General features: G+C 44.9%; 1 protein-coding gene across 1 annotated transcript; it reads right to left on the bottom strand.

Moving 5' to 3' along the window:
- Positions 1-205: 205 nt before the first annotated feature.
- Positions 206-8,119, bottom strand: LOC108101942 (protein CBFA2T3). Its single transcript, XM_043208045.1, is given in 8 exon segments — positions 206-1,376; positions 1,542-1,667; positions 1,728-1,907; positions 2,528-3,189; positions 3,192-3,390; positions 3,392-3,894; positions 7,200-7,416; positions 8,008-8,119. Coding segments are annotated over 7 exon segments (2,295 nt in total). The 5' UTR covers positions 8,008-8,119; the 3' UTR covers positions 206-968.
- Positions 8,120-23,030: the final 14,911 nt, after the last annotated feature.

Raw genomic sequence — 23,030 nt, 5'->3', positions numbered from 1 at the left:
GGACACAGCTGAGTGACGATAATTGAAATTTCATCACAGTAGTTTGTGGTTTTGTAGCACACTCAGTCGCACACTCACCCACACACACACTCGCACACTCTCGCACCCACACTAATGCGCTTTTCATGGCCTTCTTTTAGGCTGCCAATCGAAATGTTATTCCCCAATTCGCATTTAGGAATCGCACCGTTCTCGTTTGGTTTGGTTTGGTTTAAAACACTTTATTTCTTGGGTTTCTTTGTCGCAGCCTTGCAGCCTTGGTTTGGGTTTAGGTGTAAGTAACATTTACTCGGTATTCGTTTATGATAAAAGTACATTACGCTTTAGTTTAGGGAGTACAATAAATACTAATCAATAAATTAAACTCGCTCAATAAATTAGCCATACTCGTAATCGTAATCATATCCGTAGTAATATACTGTATTGTATGAATAAAATCTACTATGTTCAGTTTTGTTTTTACTCGCTTTGGGTTGCTTACTTACAGAACTTTACTGATTTACTGATTTGCTGATCCAATTGAATTTGATGGCTTTAGTTTTACTTGCTTATGTAATCTTTAATAGCGTGCACATATCGTTACGTTAATAATATTTATGTATCTTCTGTAGCTTGTGAAGGTGCCGATGGTAAATGGAATTCCGTACATTAAGTCACAGGTTGAGAATCGAAGGATAAGTTCCTTAAAAAGTACATTTGAGTGAATTAAGTTATATATCTTTATCCTTTACTTATACCCTTCGACCCGATCATTAATGGTTAGCTGTTTAAAACATTGAAGTGTGTAAACTCTAGACAAAATGCACATCGATCTGTATCTATTTATGAGTTCTGGATGTCGGGCATCCCCTAGTATTCCGTGTCTTTAGCGACGATGCTCCTCCGTTTTTGGTTTTTGGATAACTCTATATTAGCTGCATAACTTTAAGTGTGTGTATATGTTTGTGGTTCACCCCCCTCTAATTTGACTAGCACAAGTACTTCTTCTTGGGTTTCATCATGCGAATGCGTCATTTGGAGCCCAACCCGTTGGCCACCAAAGCGCCCGGAGTTGCGGCGGCCACAGCGACCGACGAGGCTCCTCCTCCGCCGCCGCCGCCTCCTCCTGCTCCCGCGCCGCCTCCTCCTCCGCCGCCTGCTGCACCGCCTCCCGCCGGTGCCACTCCTCCGGTCACTCCTGCACCAGGACCTCCCACTGGAGCGCTGACCGCCTCCCGCGCTCCCGCCGCAGCAGCCGCCGCTGCCACCGCCGCCGCCTGCAGGTGGGCGGCCGAGTTGGGAGTGGGCGGGGACCTGGTGGCCATCGCACTGCGCAGGCTGCTGGCCGAGTGCAGGTGCTTGGCGCTCAGCTCGCTGGCCCGCGAGTTGCCGCACACCTGCAAGGAACACACAGAAGAAAACCCCATTAAAATAGGATAAATAAATAAGATAAAATCAGGAATCGAAGTTGAAGGTATTCAATTCCCTTAGGTTATAGGAAATGGGGTATAACGAATCTCCATTTTACAAAGTTTCATTAATAAACTGCTTATGAAACCCACCTGGTGGTGACTATCCCAATCTCTGTACTGACACGAGGCGCTGCAGTACCGCGCCATGTTGCAACCGGAGCAGGTTTCCGTGGCCTTGCGACCGCAGTTCCAGCACTGCTGCTGCAGATTGCTTCCCTGAAAGTGGAGGAACAACTAAGTACACACCATCCGAACAACTCTCCTGGGTGTACCTACATTCTGGGCTGTGGCCATCGAGGGCGACTTGTTGTCCAGATCCCGCTCGCCGCTGGAGTGCCGGCTCATCTCCATGAAGAACTTCTCCATGCGCAGGCGCTCCTGGGTCATGATCTCTGCCGCCCGGGTTTCGGCGGCCACCACTGCCCGCTGGATTTCAATGACTGCTTGGCGTTTCACCTGGAAATTGAAGATGCAACAATTAGATTAAAATTTATATACAATTCATTAATATCAAATGAATATTGTTAAAGTAAAATATTATTAAATATCCTATAATTAAATTATAAACATTGAGAAATTTCTTTGCAACCAACATGGTTTTTTTGTAAGTATTTAGATGGACTGCTCACCTGGGTGATTATATATATAATTCACTAATATTAAATGAATATTGTTAAAGAAAGATATTTTTAAATATCCTATAATTAAATTATAAACATTGAGAAATTTCTTTGCAACCAGCATGGTATTTTATAAGTAATTTAGATGGACTGCTCACCTGGGTGATTATATATATAATTCATTAATATTAAATGAATATTGTTAAAGAAAGATATTTTTAAATATCCTATAATTAAATTATAAACATTGAGAAATTTCTTTGCAACCAACATGGTTTTTTTGTAAGTATTTAGATGGACTGCTCACCTGGGTGATTATATATATAATTCACTAATATTAAATGAATATTGTTAAAGAAAGATATTTTTAAATATCCTATAATTAAATTATAAACATTGAGAAATTTCTTTGCAACCAGCATGGTATTTTATAAGTAATTTAGATGGACTGCTCACCTGGGTGACGGCGTCCTCGGCGTTCCGCTTGAACTCGGCGACCTTCTCCTCGGTCTGCCGGCGCAGCTCGGCCATGGCCGCCGGGGTGACCTCCTGGCCGCCGCTCGGGTGCTGCGGCTCGATGCCCCGCTGCTGGAGGATCGTGATGGCCCGCTTCGTCTTGTCCACCATCGCGGATATGCAGTTGAGCATGGTGTGGATGTTCTTCCACTCCTCCTCGCCGCCGCCCGCACCCGCTGCTCCTTGGGCGGCCGCATTCGGATTGGCGTTGGGGTTCGGGTTGGCGTTGGGATTGGGATTGCCGGGATTGCGCTGCGGCGGAACGGCGTGCCTGGCCTGGGCCTCGCTGAGCCGCAGATCCCGCTCGTCGCGCTGCATGAAGGCCGCCGCCGCGGGCAGTCCCTCGGCGGAGGTGACCCCGTAGTCGCCGTAGGCCACCACCGAGTGGGCGGGGTGGAGGGTGAGCCGCTTGGGCGGCGGGTAGCCCGCCCCGCCGCTGGCCATGTACTCGCTCCACTCCTGCAGGCCGTTGTGGCCGCCGTGCTCCATCATGGAGTCCGAGGAGCGGCGCTTGAAGACCGCACTGGGACCTCCGTTGGCGGCGGGCGCTTCCAGCTGGACGAAGATGTCCCCGAACTCGGCGCTGGCCACTCCGTGGGGGCGAACTCCATCACGGCCTGCTCGTTGTTGGTCACGTACTGCAGGGCGGACTGGTTGGTGGCCCTGGCCAGGGCGAGCACCTCCCGCTGCACCAGCGCAATGCTGTTCTTCAGCAGCGGCACCACGTACGGCCGGAGCGGCAGGTTGATGGCCTCCTGCAGCGCCAGCCGGAACTCCTCCACGGAGATGCTGCCGCAGCACAGGGGAGAGCACCAGGGCCCGCACCCGCTCGCTCACCTCCGGCTGGCCGAGCTCCTGCGAGAACTGGACCAGCGCCCCGAGGAACTTCCTCATCTTGGCGACCAGCCGCGCCTGCTCCACGTGGGCGGCTGCTGCGGCGGCGGCGGCTGCGGCGGCCAGGGAGGCGGCATGCTGTCCGGCGGGCACGGTGGGCGTGGGCGAGGTGCCCGAGGAGCCCACGGAGGAGCCGTTGACCACCGGCGAGACGCTGGCCGTGCGCTGCGGCCGCTGGTGGAGCTGCAGCGGGGAGTGCGGCGAGCGGGGGGCCAGGCTGCGCGAGCTGTCCGGCGGAGAGTCCGGCGGAGTGCGGCACAGGCGCTCCCTCTCCCGCTCCCGCTCCCGCTCCCTGTCCCGCTCCCTCTCCCGCTCCCGCTCCCGCTCGCCCCTGCTGCTGCAGGATGTGTGTGTGGTGCCGTCCTTGCTGCTCGACGAGGAGGAGGAGCTCTTGTCCCCGCCGCTGCTGCTGGCTGGAAGGATACAAAGAAGGAGGAGGAGGCGGAGGAGGAGGATTAGTGGCATGTCGGGGCTCGAACAAGGCGAACAAGGCGAACACGAGCGAGTCCAAGTCGGAGACCAGGACAGGATGTGCAGCCCGGGCGCATTACAAATGCATTAGCAGAAACCAAAGGAAGGGGAAGCCGAGCGGGATCGGAAATATATGTGCCGCCTAACCACAACAAGCTACATCACCATGGCACTACTACAGCACTACAGCACTTGTCCCACAGATCTGGCCAGTACACACAACAAACTACACACTACACACTACACTACTGCTACACACTGCTCAGCAGACCAACTGCCGGCATTAACAAATTTGTTTGAACATGGGAAATAAATTAGCAAACATTTTTGGCCCTGCGAAGTGTGTGCTGTGTGGTTTGGGCCCAGTCAGGCAAGCAAATCAAGCACCACATAACGCACTAATTGCAAGGACTGCCATCGGGTGGAGCAGGAGCTGGATGGATGGGTGGTTGGGTGGTTGGCTGGTTGGATGGGTTTATAGATGGGGCAACACATTGCGGTACGTGCTGTCCCATCGCATCCACTTCCACGTCCACATCCACATCCACATCCATGATCCTGGCAGAGCGATGCTGTAGCTCAAAAATGAAAAGCTTAACGCAAATCCGCAGAGCGCAGCTGGACGGAGAAGCTGCTGGGAAACTGATTGTCAGGCGACGAAAATTGTGGAACTAAATTATAAATAGTAGCTCGGAAAAGTACTTCAACTCAAATACAAAATAAATTATAAAATAAGTATAATGAGGTGCCCAAAAACGTGTTTATAATTTATTAATGTTTTTCAATACTAATTTTTTTTTGATTTAGGAAATGTTAGTATTTATTTACAACAATATATGTGAGTAATGCTCTTGATTGCTTTGAATTCACTAACATTAGTAGATTGTTTGGTTTTAAATAAAAGTAGAAAAGGTTTTTGTGACACAAAACAAATGAAAAGACTTGCGACGCACTCGTCGCCTGTGCGACCAAACACACACAAACTTTGTTTGCACAAGCTAATGGAAATTGTTTATGGGTGTGGGTCGCCGGGTTGCTGGATTGCCGGGTTGGTGGGTTGGTGCGATGGTGGACTGGTGGGTGGATGGATATGTGGGTGGCTGACAGACACTGTGGGTGGCGAATGTTGCTGATGACCATGATGATGAGGACGATGATGACGACAACGACGATGGGAATGGCAGTCAGTTGATGTTGCCGCTGCTGCCACTGTTGCTGCTGCTGTTGCTGCTGTTGCTGTTGCTGTTGCTGCTGTTACTGTTGCTGCTGTTGCTGCTGCTGTGCGGCTGCTGCACAGTTTGCTTTTGTGATAATGATTGTGGATACAGCTGCAACTGGCTGTGTTTTCACAGCCATTCAGGCACGCCACCGCCATGCCAATCGAAGGGCGAACATCCACCCACCCAACAACCCAACCATCCAGCCATCCAACCATCAAACCACCCAACCACCCGGGAACCCAAGCAAGCCGAGCAAAACGCCACCAGAACGGAGGACACATGGAGGGTCGCAGGCATCAGTCAACCGAGTCGGCGGCTCTTATCAAACGCCAAACATAGACAATGATGGATCACAGGCTGTCCTCCGGGGCAGCCCACTTTTCCTGGCTTAATTGGCCAGCATTGCCACATCAGCTGGCTCCCCCTCTCCGCCGTCGGGTACAATTGTAAAATATTGCACTTGACCGGGCTTAAAAGTTTCGGTTTGTTTGGCTTTGGTCCTGTTGTGGGAAAGCCTCAACTGCTGACCCAAAGTTTGGTGTCCGAGCGGCAGCTGCTGCCAAGGAGCCCACGCAAAACCGAAAAACTATTTACGAAAATTTTGTGTTGACAATTCACATATTTTCTAAAACATAATGTTTTTGGGGGAGGAGGGGCAAGGAGGGGGAGGAATGGGCACCAGAACGAACTGCTGGTCCAACATCATGAGCTCCCTCCATCGATTTAAGGTTACGTATACGCAGCGTGGTCCTGCATCTCTCTCTCTGTGTGAGTGTGTGTCTCGCCTGTGTGTTTGCCAGTGTGAGTGTGTGTGTGTGTATCTACTTCTATGTGGGCAACAGAATTTGCACAGCTGCGTCCCATAGATTGCAGTCGAGCGCACAAAACGAAACGTTGGCAAGTTTAGTTTGTTGTTGCTGCTGTTGTTGCTGCTGCTGCTGCTGCTGCTGCTGTCATTGATGTTGCTGTTGCTGTTGCTGGCATAGTCATTTGGGAAAACAATCATTTTGGCAAATATTCATCATGCACTGCTTCTGATTATCATCGGGCGAGGGGGAGTGTGGGTGGGAAGGGGGGCAGACTCCCCGCCACCCGCAAAATGCTAATTGCTGGTGAAAAGGAAAGAAATTCAAGCGACTTAAATGCTGGGCCACACATCATTGGCCTGGGAACTGGCGCAGGTAGCACTGCCAGCCATCAAAGCCGCATGATCCCCTCCCCTTCTCCAACTCCCTCCCCCCTTTCCTGCCACCCAAAAGTGCCCCAAAAGCAGGCAACAAAATGCTCGTCTGCGTGCGGGCTTCTGATGCTGGGAACAATGCCAGCAGCGGTTTCTGCTTTTCCTCCTTTTTTCGGGGAGCAACTGGCAAAATGCTTTTGGCCTTTTTCATTCGAAAACTCGTGAAGTTTCCGACTGCGGCCTGTGGTCTGGCTTGGCCTCGGAAAACCATTTAAAAAGTAACGAATTTCCGATGCTCTGATGTGCAGTTCCAGTCGGGACTCCGAGGAAGAGTTCGGACTGGGATCTGGGTCCAGATTCCCCTGGATTTAAGCATAAGCAGCTGCTGCAATTCACACCATTAAGTGGACAACAAAAATAGTAGCGATTCGGGGAAGCGTTTGGCATTCCAAAACTAAAACCATTACTTGTCACCAACAAAAGAAAGCCACAAAGAAAGAGCACAACATTTTTGGTAAAAGTTTGATCGATTGGCTAAGCCAACTCTTTTTTTAGTATCGCTATATTCTAATTCCTCGCCAGCCCCTTTCGTAATAATTATAATTACTAATAGCCATTGTAATTATCCATTTCAACAAATCTCACTGTTCAAAAAAAAACTAGTTACAGGAATAATTTACAGATTAAATGTGTTTGAAGATTAGGGTGTCTAATTTAGTAATTATACATTTTATGGGTATAATCATTTATTTTATATTTTAGTTTCAGTGTAGAAATCAGATTGCCATTTCCGATCCCGCTCTTTTTCTCGCTGTGGAAGGAACCCCTTGAGAAATGCTCCACTCACCTTTAAGCCGGCGACTAATTGCTGCCGCCGTGGCTGCCGCCGCTGATGTGTTGTTGTTGTTGGCCGCCGACGCTGCCGCCGATGCCGCTGCCGTCGAGGAGGCGGGCGGCACCTGGACGGGCGCCGCGGTGGAGACCGCCAGAGCGGCTCCCGCTGCCTCGTAGGCGTCCTTGTCGGTAATCTCCTCCTTAATTATCGCCTTGCCGTCGAGCGCCATCTGGAAGAAGTGGGGAAAGCGGACGGGAAAAGCGGTTAGAAGGCGGTTGGAACGGAACGGAAGGGAGCGGCGCCCACGCCCGGCTAATTTCCCCGGGCAGACTGCACGGGTTCCCAGAGCGGCGATGGACGAAAACATCAAGTGACAAAGTTCTCACATTATGTTTTCAACTTATTTGATTTCAATTTGATTAAATGGTTGTCTGACATGCAAATTGGGCGCGCCCGCACTGAAACTGAAACACAATCGAAGGCGAAGACCTTGGGCCTTTGTTCGCCTGGAGAGGAAAGAACAGCTGCCGCTTTAATTTGGCCAAATTGCTTCCATTTCTAAGAGGTTTAAGTGCAGATATTTTAAATATGCACTTTCCATTCAATAATAAACCAGCTGCATGATTAGAGACTTGGGTTTTATTCCCTTGAGTCCCTTAAATATGCTATTTGCTGCTTTAATTCTGGTTCTTAAAGGAAATAATCATATGGGTGCTTGCTTTGAGGGTTATGGTGTAATTACTATTCATTCTATATATCCTATAACTTCTAAATATAAAGATTTAAGATTTTAAGATTTAATTTAATTTTCTGCACATACCAGTATACATAAATTTTCCGTTCATTTATTGCTTCTTTTATTGCCTTGAGCGTCACTTCAAAATGTTTCTTTGTTCATTAATTTATATTCAACTAGAGGGCCTGTGTCCGCTTCGCTGGTCAACACAATTTAACAACATAAAAGTCAATGTTGCAACCTTTTTCAAATATATGGAAGTATAGAAAGATGGTGATTTAACACTTTTCCAGTTTGACTTTTCCACTTGCGCAGCACAATCCAGCCGTTTCTCTTTTAAACCTTAACGCACTGCAATATCGGTATATAGTCGCCATTGGTCCAATATCTAAATTTTCATTATCACTGTAGTTCGCAGTGGGGTCATATTGGAATGCCATGCGATTGAATGATGCCAATGATCTCCATGTGCTCATTTGTCTTTCTTCGCTTAAGTTTTGTGAATATACTGGCTGCTGGCTTGGATGTCTGCGGCCAATGTTTGCACGTCGTCCTCTAAGCATTTTGGACTATGGACAGAGTGGTGAATTTATTCTCAAATGCACGATCCACATAATTTTCACAGTTCAACTTAAATTGAATAAAAATTCTTTTTTTTTCACAATTTCAAAGTGAACACAAAAATTGAGTTAAAATGCTATGGGAGCGTGTTTGTCAGTGTGATGAGGTAGCAACTCACTTTATATGCGACAATATTGCAATTTTCTTACGGATCCCTAATTTTTTTCAAAATAAATTATAGCCTATTTAACTCCACGATAATATAGCATTCTATCGGTGAAAGAATTTTTTAAATCGGACCAGTAGTTCAGGAGCCTATTCCCTGCAAACAAACAAACAAACAAACAAACAAACAAACAAACAAACAAATTTTACCTCTTTATAATATTAGTATAGATAAGATGCCAGCATGTCATTCCTACAAATTTCTAAAAATTCTTGAGATGTTTCTCTCCCCCAAATGGCAGAGGCTAAAAACGATTCTGGGGGAAAAAAACAACGACAGCTGCCAACAGTCCACACGCCGTAAACACCTGTTCCGTAATTGAGTTGAAGAACTTTCCTCCGAGACGCCCAACTAAATGAATTTCCATCGAGAAACTGGGTTCCTCGGGGGGGGAACTCGAGATCGAAGCCTTGCTAATTGACTCGGCAACTGCACTTCCTGTTTACCAATCATCGCGACCCATTGCCGCCGGGGAGATCCGGTCACCCACCCACCAAAACACTACCTAAAACCACCCACCACCCAGCGACCACTTTCCACACCCCACCTGCAAGTTGTTCGTGTCCAGCTCGCATGGGGAAACGCTTTTGTGTTGATTTTTATCACTAAAATATGTAAATACCTCTGCGGACTGTGGGAGTTTGTGCAGCTTGCCGTGCCCCTGCGTAAACAAGCCGGGAAAATCGGGTGGGGAGTGCGGAAAAGGGGAAAACGGAAAACGGGGAAACGGTGGCCCGCAAACCTGTTCATTTTCATTCATGTTTTCGATCAATCTCTGCTGGCCGTTTTCGCTCTGCGCCGAGGTGCAAGAAATGTTTAGAGCAATTGTTTAAAGTCAATCGTCGCGCCCGCCAGTATTTACACTTGGGAGGGGGCATCGAGGCCTCCGGAACCCCCGCAGTCCCCTCAGCCCCCGAAAGAGCAGTTGGAGCAGCTGTTTGGCATCAGAGCGAAATTACACACAAATGCCGCAAATGAAATTCTATTAAAAACAAACACTTGACACGCCGGCAGCTGCCGTTTGCCAAAACTGAGTGAGTGCGGTTGGGGGTGGTGGTGCAGATGGTGGGGGGAATTGCGACTAATGACGACCCAGCCCCTCTTTTTCTGCCCCCCACCTCCGCTGGGAAAGTCCGGACTTCGATCTCGGCCTATCCCTCGGGCCGAACACTTGACAAGTGTTTTGCGAGGTCTTTCCCTTCCAGAGCTTGCGAAAAACACCCAAACCCCGGAGACAAAACATGCGTGCATGTGGATGAGGGGGGAGTGGGGAGTAGGGGGAGGGGGCAGACAACAACAAGTGTTTGTGAAAGGCGGCAGGTGAGCTTAATTGGGAACTGGGAGCCACTGGGGGGGTGGTGCGATGGTGCCATGGTGGTTCTCTGACTCACTTAATAGCCAGCAGCTGCCGCTTTTGGCCTGGCTATGACGAATGAATCAAATGTCAGGAGCAGTCGTGTCGTTGTCGCTCAAGCAGCTGTCGCCTGTCGTCGCCAGAAGGCGCCCCAAATGCCCTCTTCCTTCGCCCCCCTCCGCCCACCAATTTTCCATCCTGTGTAAGGCAAGCACTTCAAAGAGCCGGGAGCCTCACAAGCTTCCATCGCAGCAAAATGGAAAATGTCGCCCGCAGAAGTTTTTCCCACAAAACTTGGGCCAGCTGAAGCTGAAGCTGAAACTGAAGCCGAGGCGGCAGGATCCAAAGGGGAAGGGCGGAGGGGAGAGGGGGGATTGGGGGCTCGGGAGGCTGTGGGGCTGCGACGGCTGCCGGCGAAATTGCCAAGAGGAAAAGTAATTATTTAAACGGAGCCAGCACAGTGGGATAGGAGCCCCCATTACAGATTTGCTTTGGGGAATTAATACGAGTTCGATTCCCTAGACTTTAAAAAGGTTTCGATAGTTTTGACCAACCATTAAACCATTAAACTAACGTAAAGTAAAGAAGATTATTATTACTATTATTATTTTTATTTTTATTTATTTTTATTATTATTATTTAATTCACCAGTTAGCAGTTAGGACCTCTTAAGCAGAAGGCAAAGAACTTGTGAAATGTTAGAATTTCAATATTTGAACTACAGGCTTGTTTCTGGAGTTGAATCCACTCAACTTCTCCACTTCTCCCAATCTCTGGCCACCAGTTCACCCCCGGGGAAATATCAACTATTAGCAGCCCGTGCTCGACGATTTGACAAATGAATGGCGACGGCAAAATACATTTTCACTGCATAATTTTCAATTAGGCTGGCAAAATCATAAAAAACAAAGGACAAATTTTAAACGACATTCATTTAATTCTCCGGTGGGGGGCGGGGTTGCTGGCGGGGGCGTGGCACCGGAGAGCCATGTGCTGGACAGCAAAGCATTTTATACTTTTATCCCTTTTGCCAACAAAAACAGCCACACAAATGGGCCAGGACGAAAAGGACGAGGAGCGGTTAACGAAAAGGCGCGCCAACTGAAATAACAACAACAGCAAAGGCTGTGGAGAGCGAAGGGGGTTGAAGGCCAGCCGAGAACGAGGTGGTTGGGATGAGAGGTTGGGAAATCACAGCACAGCTGCAAGTGCTTTCCTCGTAAGCTGCCCATTTTCCTATTCCCCCGCCCCTGCCACTTTTTCACCCTCCACTTTCCCCGCTTTCCTGCCACATATGTGTGTGTGTGCGAATGACAACCAACTGGACCTCGGACCTCGAACCTGGGACTCCGGGACACCCGGACTCGCAGGACTCGCAGGACTCCGGGCACTTTGTATTGCGGAGTCCGCATTGTGCGTCATTATGCGCAAGTGGCGCCCGCTTTCCGCTCTCCACTGCTGGGAGGGATTACTGGCGACGACACCTGTGCAGCAGCAACATCGTTTCACAGTTAAAACTTTTTTGCAACTTGCTGCGTCAGCTGCTTCATTACACATGGGCTACAAATGTATGCTGGCGCGGCCGAGAAGAGCGGGTTGAGCGAAGAGTTCTGGGCTGGGTAATTAGCATTGGGCCGTCTGGCATTCGGGGCTAATTACACAGTCAGCGCCAACAATTTCCGCCGTTCGAACATTATGGCTTTTGAATGGGATGTGAGAAAATGTGCCAAAGCGATTAATAGCCGATGGGCTAGGACTGAAAAAATCGATTTGAGGGATTCTCTGGTAGAAGAGAGCTGTAATTTTGATTGGCAATTAAAATGTAATAACTAGTATTTCGGGACTTAAGTTTATTTGATTTATTTTTATAGGCAAGTGGTTTGTATTCCTAACTTAACGCACTTGTTGAGTTGCTAAGAACCATACAAAAATTGTATTTTTTCTTTTCTGAAATCCCTTTAATGCATTTGTACCCTTCCTTGATGCTAAACCTAATCCCTGCTGATTCATGCACCACAAATTATTCACTTTTTTTCACTCTCATTAAGCTCCTTAAAAAATTACATAATTGGCTGAGTCAGTGGCAAGAACTTCAGCGGCAACCCTCGTCAACTATTTGCTAAGCGCCTCTCAGTCTGCGAAAGTGTCTGTACGAGTATGTCTGTCTGTCTGTCTGTTGGCAACGTGCCGCAGCATCATTTTAAATTACACATCACACAAACGCACACACACACACAGACACTCAGAAGAGGAGCAACAGGAAAAGGGGAAGCAGCAACAGCAACAACAGCAACAACAGCAGCAGCAGCAGAAGCAGCAGCAACATCAACATTTTTGCACTACTCGGCCGCACGTGCGAGTGCTCCTGCCCTGCCACGCCCCTTTTGCCGTAGAGCCGCCCCTCGATTCACCCTTCATTTGCAGCCTGTGTGGGGCATAATAAGATAATGGCTTGTCACAGGGGCAGCAACATCAGCAACTACGGGGAAAAACAGTTGAACGAGTGTCGCGCTTAATCGGCTTTATGGTCTGTTTTATTTCCGATACGAACTGCTTTATGGGGCAGGCTTTTGGTGGCAGGGGAGTGGGGAAAGGGGAGTGGATGGGGGAGGGGTGAACATTTGGCTGCCACATGTTGCCCACAAAACGTATTTAGGCATCCCAATTATGCCAGCAACAGCAGCAGCAGCTGATGGCCGCCAGCTGCCAATGTTGCTGTTGTTGCTTTTGCTTTTGCTAAAGTTGCTGTTGTTGTTGCTGCTGCTGTCGAGATGCAATTTTCCAGCGTGTGTTGCAATTGAAGATTTTCCAGCTGCCACGGCTGGCGGCGCTTGTTCTCCGCTGATTGGAAAATCATTCTGCCAGCCTTGCAGCACGTGACGCCATTCAAGTTTTTGCCAAGTTGTCTGCCAGCAGCAGCAACAGCAGCAACACCAACAACAGCAACAACAAGAGCAACCCGGGCAACCAGCAACACATGTTGGCACGTGTCGACGTTGACGTCGTTTGGCCAAAAGCCTGCTCTCGACTGCCGTTTTCAATTAAAAATTGCGAATGACAGCAGGTGCTCCTGATGGCCGAGCGGTGCACCTGTGCGCTCTAATAGGAGTCCCTCCTCTCCTCTGCGGATGACTATCCTCTATACCTGGGAAGTTCCATCTCGAAGTGCACAAATCGATGGACGCTGCTCCCTGCTCTCCTTCGAGCAACACATGCCCCTGCAGCAGCAATCCCCCCGCTTTTTTCGGCACAAATCTGTTGCAGACACTCGAGGCAGCAGCTCAAACAACTGTGTCCTGACAATTTACAAGGAGCAAGGAGCAAGGAGCAGAGCTGCTGCCACTTGGCGGACTGTGTTGCTGCTACTGCTGCTGCTGCTGCTGCTGCTTTTCCTGCGGCATCATCTGCGTTTCATCTGGCGCAAGAAATATTGCGCCAGCTGTGCCAGCTGCCTCGTTTGTCGTTTTTATCCAACGCCCCCTGCCTCTGCTTTCCTTTTCCTTTTCCGAGTTAGCGAGTGTGCGACTGTGCGGGGCAAGGTCAGCCAAGTTTGAGGCTGGAGATTTAGGGCCGGGCTGCTATGTACTCGCATTGTACCGCCTGGCAAATCCAATTCAAATGCCGCCAGGCGGACCGACCGACCGACCGACCGACGGACTTTTGGCAGCTTGCCAGCGAGTGGCGTCTGCGATTCTGCTGCTCTGCTGCTCGGCTGCTCGGCGATTGTACTGGACATGCGGCACTCGTGGACACAGTTTTTTGTCCCGCAAATGTTTAAAACATAAGAGGGTGCGGGTCGAGGGTTGCAGCTGACATTTCGGGTGCGAGTTGCCTGCGGGTGGGGTTGGGCTAAGGTTAATGGTTAAGACGTTGAAATATATTGCGACACGGCAAAGTGTTTGCCATTCAACCAAGGCTTTTGGGACTGGGATTCTGGCATAAACTAAACTGTGAAATCAGTGACACAGCATCCGCAGAATATTTAAAAGAGAATGTTTTTATAGAGTTAATTATATTTACAACAAATTTAGATAATTGTTATACTTCAGTTATATTTTTTTGTATTAGATGATATTTCATATCATGAATGATTATCAAAGCATAAGAAGTAATATGTGACATTTAAGAAACGTCACACCCCAAAATAAAATGAGTTCAGAAACGGAAAGGTCAGTGGATATGTTTAGTTTTCATTTTGGAAGGAGTACCGAATACCAATTATCCGAAATAGATGTATTACCAGGGGAAGAACAATCGAATCAAAACGTATCCAATAGAGCTTCCTCCACTGAATAAACACGAGTACGAGTATATCCCTGGCACTGCGAACCCGCTTTATTATTTTCTCCATTGTTTCTGCACAAAAAATCGGTTTTTTGCGCTGGCTTTCCTATGACATTTTTGCTTGCCCCCAAAACATTCTGTGCTTCGCTGTGGCCCACGTCTTTTTAATAAGCTGCCACTTGCAGCGCCAACAATTTCGCTGTTTGGCAGTGGAAAAGCCACAACAGCGGTGCGGAAAAGCGGAGGAAAAGCGGGGGAAAATCGGGGAAAAACGAGGAAAGAAAGGCAGCCAGGCGAGCAGAAGAACTAGGAGTAGGAAGCCAGGAAAACTGGCAACTGGATGAGAGCGACACCGAATTTTGTTTTTGACTTTTTCGATTAAGCGTATGCAGCCCCGCTTTTCCGCTTTTCCGGGGCGCCGTTAGTTGCTGTGTTCTGTGTGTGACATTTTCGCGCTTTTTTGGCTTTTTCCCTCTTTTCTCTTTTTTCCCGTTCTGTTTGCCCTCGACAATGCCATCCATTTCGTTCGGTTGCGAATGTTTGCGTTTGTTCAAACATGAACACGCATATATACAAATGTATATTTAGGTAGCGGAATTGTAGCCGCACCAAATGTCTCACATGTGTGCATACCTAAAACAACGAGATAAAAAGGTTGTAAAATGACCCCCTGCGAGTGGTCACCACATGTTTAGGGATAAGTGCGATCGGAGTAATTGCTATCTCCTCTATCGCCCTTAAAGATAAGAATAGTTGTAAATCTCATGTTAGCTATTTAAGTAGAACATATTCTTAAATAAAATCAGTTTGAAATATCAACTCAACAAAGAAAGACGTATTTATTCGGACGTTCTTTCATTTTGGTCAATCGAGCCGATCATTTTGATCCTTCGAAACTCTGCAACTTTCCCCCCTGTGGTAAGAGGTTCAGAGTGATCAACCAGCACCTGAAAGTCTGTATGTAGTGCTAGACACACGCAGCTTAAGGTAGCGAAAATAAAAAAATCTCTTGTTACCCCCCACCCGAGGTAAGGAACAGAGATATAACAAAAAAAGCACCTTCTGGTAGTAATAAACTAAAGGTAGCTTAAAAATTAACAGTGTCGTGTAAGGCGTGCTTGAGGCCCTTAAACATCAGCGACATTGTGCGGGAAATAAATGCAATTAAGCATTTAAACGAAAAGTGAAAAAAAAAAAAAAACCAGCGACGCAGCACCTTCAGCTGCAACGACAGAGCGGTAACAGGACAAGCAGCGGCGACTTCAGCAGCAACAACAGCAACTAAAGATACCACTGCAACGACAGAGCGGCGACAGGACAAGCGGCGGCGACTTCAGCAGCAACAACAGCAACAAAAAATACCGCTGCAACGAAGAGCGGCGACTGGACAAACGGCGGCGACCTTAGCAGCAACAGCAAAAAACGACTACTCTGGCGACGGCAACGGAAGCAGCTAAGTCACAATAAAATTTTTTTTTTTTTTTACATATACATATATCCCTAAGAAAATAATAATAATGATTTCGGAAAAAACTATAGATTTGCTAAAGAAGCAGTCCGGGATTATTTTGGAAATAAGACGTTTAGAGGCAAAAATAGGGCTAACAGAGCTAGACGTAGGACGATTAGAAGAGCTTCAAAAACTCTTTATTACTAACCATACTGCCCTTTTAAAGATCGGCGTTGTCGATCATGAGTATTTTAATACCAAGCAGTATGATATCATTATGATGGTGTTGGCTCAGATAAAATTAAGGGTTGAAAAAGAGTCTCAGACAAATAAGCCAGAGGGACAGGTTATTCCCACGGCAAACGTTTCAAAGACCAAAAATATGGAAATAGAGATCGAGTTGCCAGGCACTTCAAACGCGTCCAGGATAGAGCAGACATTTCGAAGTCAGGTAGGCATTTTGAAAGCATACTTAGATGAGACGTCTACTCTCATAGATAATAGTCCAGATTTCCTTACGATAAGGAAAAACAAAATTGAGTTTCTATGGAGTAAGATACAGAACCTAATTGAACAGGGTAATACCTATTTCGAGAGTTCTGTGTTTGACGACATAATAAGCGATATCGAGTTTGATACGCAAAATATACTAACGGCCATTAAAAATCGATCCAGCGTAGTCAATAGGCATGCTGACGTGTCGATGGTGGTGAAGGCAGAGGAATTACCAACCCTGCCTAAAATACAGATTCCCACATTTTTTGGTGATTCCAAAGAGTGGGATCTGTTTTACGAACTTTTCACAGAGCTAATCCACTCAAGAGAGGATTTAAGTCCATCTCTTAAATTTAATTATTTAAAGTCAGCCTTAAAAGGTGAAGCCAGGAGTGTTGTCACTCATTTATTGTTAGGCGGGGGCGAAAATTATGAAGCCACTTGGGAATTTTTAACCAAGCGTTTCGAGAATAAAAGAAAGATATTCTCGGAACATATGAATAGGCTTTTGGATATGCCCAATTTAAATTTAGAATCGGATAGGCAGATTAAAAAGTTCATTGACTCAATTAATGAGTCAATATATATTATGAAATTGAAGGCACAATTGTCCGAAGAGGTGGATGCCATTTTCGCCCACATAATCCTTCGGAAATTTAACAAAGAATCGTTAAATTTATATGAAAGTCATGTCAAAAAGACAAAAGAAATCCAAGCGCTTTCGGATGTGATGGAATTTTTAGAGCAAAGGCTCAATTCCATATCATCATTGTCACAGGGAGAGAAACCTGTAAAGAAAGTGGTAAATACAACGCAGAATAATAACAGCGAAAATTGTGCGTGTTGTAAATTACCGGGACATTATTTAGTCCAGTGCTTCAAATTTAAAAGAATGAACCCAGCAGAGAGAACTGACTGGGCAAGAAAAAATCAAATTTGTACAAAATGTTTAAAACATAAGAGTTTTAAGAGATGCACAAGCGAGCAGCTTTGCTTGACTTGCAACAAACCTCACCATACGTTGCTTCATGTTAAAGTTCCAGAAAAAGTGAACACATGCAGGACAACGGAGAACGTATTATTAGCCACAGCCATAATTGAGGTCAAATCAAAAAATGGAGGCTATGAAAAATTAAGGGCTTTGATTGACAGTGGGTCTCAAAGTACTATAATTTCAGAGGAAGCTTCACAAATTCTCCAATTACCGAAAATTAAAAATTATACGGAGATTAGTGGAGTTTCCTCAGTAAAAACATGCAGTTCAAGGCACAAAGTTAGCTTGCAAATAAAAACAAATCAAGAGAATAAAAATAATTTGAAAGTAGATGCAATTATTCTTCCAAAATTAATGAAGGCACTACCAGTACAAGCGGTTAAGATTGACACGACAAAGTGGGACAAATACCGACTTGCTGATCCCGAATTTCATAAGCCAAGTAGAGTAGACCTAATAATAGGTGCAGATCTAAACGCGCACATTTTTAAAAGAGGAGTTAAGAAAATAGACGGACTCCTAGGTCAAAATACTGAGTTCGGGTGGATAGTGTCAGGCTGCACAAAATCAAAAGGCAGTAACTCAATAGTAGCAACTATGATCAAGTGTACGGATTTGGAAAGGTTACGGATACGAAATAAGAACTGCAAAGATAAATTTACTAGACGTAGAACTGACGAAATTTTAAAAGTAAAAGATACAGCATGGAATCATGTAAGATCTGAGGATAACCCAGCAGATATTGTCTCAAGAGGCATCTGTGCTACGAAATTAAAAGATTGTTCGCTGTGGTGGAATGGGCCCAAATGGCTCTCAACACCGGAGGACAACTGGCACAAGTTACAAATAGATGATAAAGTAAAAGTAAATACGGTGATAGTAAAATCCGAAGACACCATTTCTAAGTTTCTGGATAAATATTCAAGTTTTCAAAAGTCGGAACGGGTCGTAGCTTGGATATTACGATTTATCGCCATGAAAGTCAAGAAGATGTCATACCCACATTGGCTGACTGTAAATGAGGCCCGATTATTAATTATTAAAAAACAGCAGGAACGACATTTTATTGCAGAGATATTATGCTTACGAGCCGATAAGGAAATAGAGCAGAAAAGTAAGGTTATAGGGCTGAATCCGTTCTTAGACAAAGATGGTATTCTAAGGGTAGGTGGTAGGTTGCAAAATAGCAAGTTACGATTTGATGTGAAGCACCCGATAATATTAGATAAATGCCACGTGTCACGACTTTTAATTGAAAAGGCTCATAAGGAGACAATGCATGGTGGAATCAATTTAATGAGAAACCAAATCCAAAGGAAGTATTGGATATTTAGGTTAAGGGATTCTCTGAAGAAAGTATTGAGAGAGTGTGTCACTTGTGCGCGATATAGGCAATGTACAGGTAAACAAATAATGGGTAACCTGCCGAAGTGCAGAGTGAATGTAGCATACCCATTTTTAAATACAGGTATAGACTATGCAGGGCCGTATCACCTAAAATGTTCGAAAAATCGAGGTCAAAAAAACTTTTAAAGGTTATATTTCAGTGTTTGTATGCATGGCAACTAAGGCAATTCATTTAGAAGTTGTGAGTGATTTAACTTCTGATGCATTTCTAGCAGCATTACAAAGATTTATAGCTAGAAGAGGAAAATGTGCCAATATATATTCGGATAATGGTACTAATTTTGTAGGAGCTGCACGAAAATTAGATGAAGAATTACTAAAAGCCATACAATATAATTCCAGAGTAGCTGCAGAAAAGGAAACCGAAAAAATTCAGTGGCATTTTATCCCGCCGGCAGGACCTCACTTTGGAGGTATTTGGGAAGCAGGTGTTAAGTCGGTTAAATATCATTTAAAAAGAGTCATTGGAGATAGTATATTGACATACGAAGAAATGTCAACCTTATTATGCCAAATCGAAGCAGTACTAAACTCTAGACCGCTATATACGACGGGAGAAGATGTCGATGATAATGAGGTGCTAACGCCCGGACATTTCTTAATAGGTCGACCTACGTTGGATATAGTGGAGTCAATAGATGATGATGAAAAGGTTCCTAGCCTGGATAGGTGGAGGTTAATTCGCAAAATGATAAGAGATTTTTGGGTCAAATGGAAGGAGGATTATTTATATACGTTGCAGCAGAGGTATAAATGGAATAAAGGTAGTCAAAATATAGAAAAGGGGCAGGTAGTGCTCTTAAAAGATGAAAATTGTCACCCAGCTAGATGGCCAATGGCAAAAGTAGAGGAAGTTCATAAAGGTAGAGACGACAAAGTTAGGGTTGTCAAAGTAAAAACCTCAGAAGCATCATTTACAAGACCGATTACCAAGATTTGTCCTTTAATTGGTGTACAGCAAGCAGAGGATGCAACTGCAACTCCGACCATAAAAAGAGTTTCCCCTAGGTCTAAGCTTAGTAGCATGGTAATATTGGTTTTGCTTGCTTTGTTGTGCCAGATGTCAAGTGCCGCAGCGATAAAAACAAAAAAGGATGGGTTTGAGGTACAAGGAATTAATAGCACTGCGGCAATATATTTAGATCCCCTAGGAGATGTAGAAATTGTAAGTACGTCTTGGAATTTGGTGATTTATTATAACATGGAGGCATATTTTAAAATGATTTATAAAGGTAAAGCATTGATAAAGGAAATGAGAAGAGTTTGTGAAAAACTTCATGGCTTCGAAGATCAATGCAATCTAGTTTTGGATAATATGCAAAGCCAATTAATGGAACTAGAAGAGAATAATAAATTATTTATGATGGAACCAAGATCCAGAACCAAACGTGCTCCCTTAGAGTTTATAGGTTCGTTGTATCATATTTTATTTGGTATAATGGATGAAGATGACAGGGAACAGTTAGAGGAAGATATGAAAAACTTATTAGATAATCAGAGGAACATGGATAAATTGGTTCAAAAGCAAACGTCAGTTGTTGACTCAACTACTAATTTATTAAAAAGAACAACCGAGGATGTTAACGCTAATTTTAAAAGTATGCAAGTAAGAATTGAAAACATGACAGAAGTTCTTAAAGAGAGTTACTATGTTTACAAAGAATCGATAAAATTCTTTATGATAACTAAACAGCTTCACTCCTTGATTGAAGAAGGTGAAAAAGTTCAATCAGGGATTATAAGCCTTTTAATTGATATTAATCACGGCAGACTAAACACAAACATACTTAGGCCAAATCAGCTAAAAATTGAGATTGCCAAGATTCAGGAAAATCTGTCGGAAAATCTAATAATTCCAGGGAAAAGATCAGGAACGGAACTAAAGGAGGTATATACCTTATTAACAGCGAGAGGATTGTTTATAGAGAATAAATTAGTCATCACTGCAAAGGTGCCTTTGTTCAGTAGGCATCCGTCTAAATTGTTTAGACTAATTCCGTTGCCTATTAGGAATGTAGATAAAATAATAATGGTACACATAACTTCCGAATTTTTAATTTATAATTTTGAAATCGATTCGTATCACATAATGAGCGAAGCAACCTTAAATCAATGTCAAAAATGGCAACAAAATAAAAGGATATGCCAAGGAAGTTGGCCCTGGAACTCCGCGAATGACAACGCATGTGAAGTTCAGCCGTTAAAACCAAATAGAGCTTCGAATTGTGTATACAAAACAGTAGTGGATACCACAAGTTACTGGGTAGAGTTGGAAAAGAAAAGTAGTTGGTTGTTTAAGGTTCCGATAGGTACTAAAATAAGAGTAAAATGTACTGGGTCTCAAATGGAGTTGTCTGAACTGCCTGAGCAAGGGATTTTAAGTATTGCACCGTATTGTACAGCAAGAACGGATGACAAAATGTTTATAGCCCATCATAATATTCAATCGGAAAGTGAAGAGACACTGTCAACACCATACATAGGAGAGGTTAGTGAAGTTCCGAAAATAATGTGGGATCCGTTAAAGTTAACGCCATTAAATCATACAATTGAAATTGATAAATTAAAGGAAGAAATTAAAGAGCTTAAAGAAAACCATCCACAATTAAAGGATTTACATTTCCATCATATTTCCGGACATGCTGGTCTTATATTGTCATTAATAGTTTTGGGAATTTTTATAATATACCTTGTGAAAAAATGTTTTGTTAGGCAAAGATTACAAGCCATAACTTTCGCAGGCCCGTTGCAAGGAATTTAAAGTAAAATAGTTAAGTTAAAAAAAAAAAAATGTATTGAAAAATAATAAATTTACAGTCCACTAAACCGTTGTTTGCACAATAGTCAAAAATAATTGTAAAGCTTGCCGGGCCTTTGGCAGAATGTTCATCAGAACACGAAGTATTTTATTATTTAAGAAAGAATAAATCAAACCAATGTTAGAGTTAAGCTATAAGAGAATTACATGTCTAAGCTGAAAAATATATATGCACAAAAAGAGCAAGATTTGAGTTTAAAAAATAAAATTGAATAAATAATTACAGTCCACTAAATCGTTAAATCATAACTATTCATATATTAAAAATATATCATTCTTGCCGGCCTTTGGCAGTATGTTCAAACATGAACACGCATATATACAAATGTATATTTAGGTAGCGGAATTGTAGCCGCACCAAATGTCTCACATGTGTGCATACCTAAAACAACGAGATAAAAAGGTTGTAAAATGACCCCCTGCGAGTGGTCACCACATGTTTAGGGATAAGTGCGATCGGAGTAATTGCTATCTCCTCTATCGCCCTTAAAGATAAGAATAGTTGTAAATCTCATGTTAGCTATTTAAGTAGAACATATTCTTAAATAAAATCAGTTTGAAATATCAACTCAACAAAGAAAGACGTATTTATTCGGACGTTCTTTCAGCGTTTGAGCTCGCAATTCGAGCGGCTTCCCAGCGCTCCGCTCCGCTTTCCTTCCCGAACGCTGTCAGTCTAATAAGCAAATTGACTTATTTCCGGTCGCCATGTTGTCTGTTGGCTCAGCTGCGCCAGGCCGCAAACAAAATGGCGTCTCATTAGTCAATGTCGTCTAGGCGGCATCTTAATTGCAAAAGGTGTGAAAATCCAAAGTTTTTCTGTTTGTTTTGGGTGTTTGCCGTTTCTCGTTCCTCGTTCGCCATCCACCATTCACCATTCGCCCGCCCAAAGTTTGCACTGCTAATGATTGATTGAGCCCTTGATGGATTGCCGCTGGCTGGGCGGCGGCACTCGGATTTGCGGCACATGTGGCACGGACTAATTTGATGCCAACAGCTGCACTTGTCATGTGCATTTTCACCTGTTCCTATCCTCGGTGCCTCCATGCCTCAGGTTCAGGTTGTGTGTTTTGTTTGGCCCGACTATTACGCTAATAACTTTGCCCTTTTTCGCCGCTGTCCATTTTAAATTCAATCACCATGTGCAGCGGCTCCTGAAGTGCCCCACTCCCCCTCTCCCTTCCCCTTCCCCTTCCAGAGGCATTGCATTATTTAATAGGACTTTGTTGAATGCCTGATTGCCCGCTGATTACCGATTAGACAGGACTGGCCAGCTGAGTGGCCCAGCGGCCAAAACAAAACCAAATCGCTGACACTAATTGGGTTGCAGGCTGGCTGGAATATCGGAGCTATTTGCTAGCTGCAATTAAGCTGTCTACTTTGCTTGCGGGCATTTCCATTTCCAGTGATTCGGAAACAATTACGAGTATATTAAAAAGGGAATAATATACCTAGAATGACATACCACTAGCCATTAACTGCCAATATTATGGGCTTATCATTACACACTTTACAAGA

The sequence above is a fragment of the Drosophila ficusphila genome, unplaced genomic scaffold, assembly GCF_018152265.1.
Source record: "Drosophila ficusphila isolate 14025-0441.05 unplaced genomic scaffold, ASM1815226v1 contig_414, whole genome shotgun sequence".
Lineage (NCBI taxonomy): Eukaryota > Metazoa > Arthropoda > Insecta > Diptera > Drosophilidae > Drosophila > Drosophila ficusphila.
This window is presented reverse-complemented; position numbering and strand designations above follow the sequence as displayed.